The 3,022-nt window shown below is 40.5% G+C and overlaps 1 protein-coding gene across 1 annotated transcript; it reads right to left on the bottom strand.

The window, feature by feature from the left end:
- Positions 1 to 275: 275 nt before the first annotated feature.
- Positions 276 to 2,046, bottom strand: LOC141565982 (nuclear receptor-binding factor 2-like). The gene has a single exon (XM_074309865.1). It carries the CDS (start codon positions 1,947 to 1,949, stop codon positions 1,107 to 1,109), a length of 843 nt encoding a protein of 280 aa, XP_074165966.1. The 5' UTR covers positions 1,950 to 2,046; the 3' UTR covers positions 276 to 1,106.
- Between the last annotated feature and the right edge of the window lie 976 nt (positions 2,047 to 3,022).

Genomic DNA, 3,022 nt, shown 5'->3' with positions numbered 1-3,022 from the left:
TATTCATGAATGGTCTACTTAATAAAAAAAAAATTACAAGGACATGAGTAAACATTCACAGATGACTTTGTAAAAGGAATTTTACATCTCTGTAGTGACACATCTTCTTGAGAGGCTGACTCTATTTCTGATGTATTGATTTAAAAAAAAAAAACTTTTGATCCAACAGAATAGAGTATACATGGCCATGCACAAACATATAGAATAGAGGCTTATTAAGATCAGATATTGTTTCATTTTTAATTTTCATATTCTTTTTTTTTTTTTTTTTGTAATAAAACACAATTATTTTATTGATTTCTTGCAATCAAATACTGCCAACTAGCATTACTTCCATTCATGCACCATTCAAAACAAAGGGATAATTCCTTGGGTGTTTTTTAAATGATGCATAACATTTTAATACAGCAAACAGAAAAGTTAAAACTTATGATGCACCCTGATTAATTATGTAAACTGATAATTGGAAAAAAAAAAGCAGAACTAATAATTTGGTTCCTTTCTTCATAAAGTGGAAATTTAAACATTTCTCCTGATAGTCTTGAGGTTATCATCATGTTAGGAGTAGTGCAAAGTGTGGCACATGGAGGATCATCTAGGAAGGCGTGTGACTGGCACGCCTTATTAGAATTAATAAATTGTGCATAACAAAATGCATGCAGTCAATGCATGATAGAAAGCATCTTTCCAATACAAGGCCAGCCCCGGGCTCCTGTATTAATTCGATTTTGCATTATCCTTTATGGCATTATAGATTAATTATTACATATAGCATAACCCTGAAGTTAAGAGAAGGAAAATAACTGCTGCTTGAAAAGTGATTCCGGGTCGCCATTTGGTTTGAATCGGGAGAAACAGACCCTCCGAGGTTAGCATTTGCCGGCTCCAGCTCCCTCAGCCCCGGTCAGTTCCTCGGCTGCACCGTATGCTTCACAGTGACCGTTCTCTACGTTGTGGCCAGGCCCCCTTCTCCTACAGTGGTCCGTCCGGTGATCCTTCACCGGGACCGGACCATCCCTAGCTTCGTGGTTTTCCCTTTTTGCTGTTTGAACTGTATGATTTCCTCTCCCTTACCACCACCGTTGTAGCCCCTTGTGACCTTCCATTTAACTATTCATAAGTCCTTTCAGAATATCTTCAGGGAGCTCTAGAAGTGGGAGCTCTGGGGACGGAAAGTCCAAGGGGGGAAGGTTGGGGATGGGAATGTCCTTGGCTTTCCCTGTGTTTGCTGCAAACTCCTGCCAGGTAGAAGAGGCTGAAGCAGTCTCTGAAGGGGGAGGCAGGCTCCATAATTCAGATTTTTCTACAAAGTCAGCATCTACATCCAATTCCTTTTCGAGGGGAGCCTTCTGGAGCCTGGCCTTTTCAGCACGGAGCTGCTTGTTTTCTCTTCTCAACCTTTCATTGTCGGCCACGAGAAACTCTACGTGTCGCTTCAGATCGGCGATCTTGGTTGCCTGTTCTTCTATGGTAGTCTTGTCATCTTTCGGGACTTTGCTGCCGGGGCATGGTTCTGACGGGTCTTTCCTCTTCTGAAGGAGAAAAAGTAGAGTGTCTGGGTCCCTATCCAAGACCCCCGGCACCGCAGCAGGACTAAACTGCTGAGATCTAGGCACACTGTGACCCTCGGACCCATCCTCGGCCATCTTGCACGGCGTCAGAAGCTGAGGGGTTCCATCGGGAGTCTGCTGTGCTTTCCACCTTTCCTCCCGCTTTGCCCTTTTCCACCTCTCCTGAATAAGCAAGAGTTGTTTCATGTGGCTATCCCTTTGTAATTCCAGTGATAACTGAGCCTGCTCAGACTTTGTCAGCTTCATGGCTTCAGAAAGATATGCAGCTGCCTTTTGGTGACACAAAATGGCCTCTTCGTATTTCCCTGCAGCTAGTAACCGGTCTGCTTTCCTGCTCTGCTGATGAGCCAGATTGAGAGGCCCGTCCATCACTTCCATAAACGGCGGGGCAGGGCGCGGCGGCGGCGGCACCCCGGCTCATGGAGGGCCGGAGGAGGGCAGCGCTCGGACGGGCCCGGGAGCCGGGTCGGCGCCACTGCCCAAATTTTCATATTCTTAACACTTAGCATAGAACCTTGTACATGGTAGGTAATAAATGCTTATTACTTGACTAAATATATAATCTGCAGATGCAAGATAAGAATCCATATTTATATATGTGTGTTTATAAGTGTTTGTACACATACCTTGAACAAACATTGCAGAAGTATAATTAACAATGGCTAGAGTAATGAAGCAATTAGAACTGCCTGGTATTTGGGAAACTACCCAAACTGTTTAAGGCTGTGGTTTCCAAATTTAGAAAGTGACATATTCCTGGAAAAAATTGGTCATCCTTACCCCTTTCTTTTCTTTTAAAAAAATTATAAATCTTGTCTTTAATATTGAATCACATAGCCCAGTTCATCTAATGTTTATATATCCACTAATCCAATCCTCATTCTTTCCTTCCCCAAAATGTAAAGATTAATGCAAATGTAATTTTCAAGAGATATTTTTCAAGTAAAAGAAAAAAAAAACCAAGAACTTCCTCCCTCTGTGTTTTAGTACAGAAAAACAAGTAATACTTGTGGTCCTCAGGGTCCAGCTGAAAAATGAAATTTCTTGGCAAATGAGAAGTTAAGGGCATGAACCTATATATAGAAGCAGTAAGTGTTGCATTTTACATTAAACCAAGCATTCAGCAGTGCTTGCACCATTAAGTATACTTTGAATGGTAGCCTTCATAAATATTGACTATAAGGGTTGTTTTTAGCCTAATAAAATGGCTTCTCTACCCTTTTCATAAAATGATCTTTCTAAATAATTTTCTTACCTTATATTTATTCAAATAAAATTTAGATTTTATTATAATTTTATCACAAAAAAATCTTAAACATACATCAAATCAATAAGCAATTAAGCATTTAATAATGCTTACTTACTATGCATCAGGTATTGTGTTAAACACTAAGAATCTAAATGCCAAAAGAATCTGCCTTCAAGAAGCTTGCATTCAAATGAAGAAAGAC

Source organism: Sminthopsis crassicaudata, chromosome 4 (assembly GCF_048593235.1).
Source record: "Sminthopsis crassicaudata isolate SCR6 chromosome 4, ASM4859323v1, whole genome shotgun sequence".
Lineage (NCBI taxonomy): Eukaryota > Metazoa > Chordata > Mammalia > Dasyuromorphia > Dasyuridae > Sminthopsis > Sminthopsis crassicaudata.
The sequence above is the reverse complement of the archived record's forward strand: the minus strand, read 5'-3'. Positions and strand labels throughout refer to the sequence as shown.

Coding starts and splice junctions, on each gene's coding strand:
- LOC141565982 (XM_074309865.1), bottom strand. CDS start 1,949: ATGGAAGTGATGGACGGGCCTCTCAATCTGGCTCATCAGCAGAGCAGG.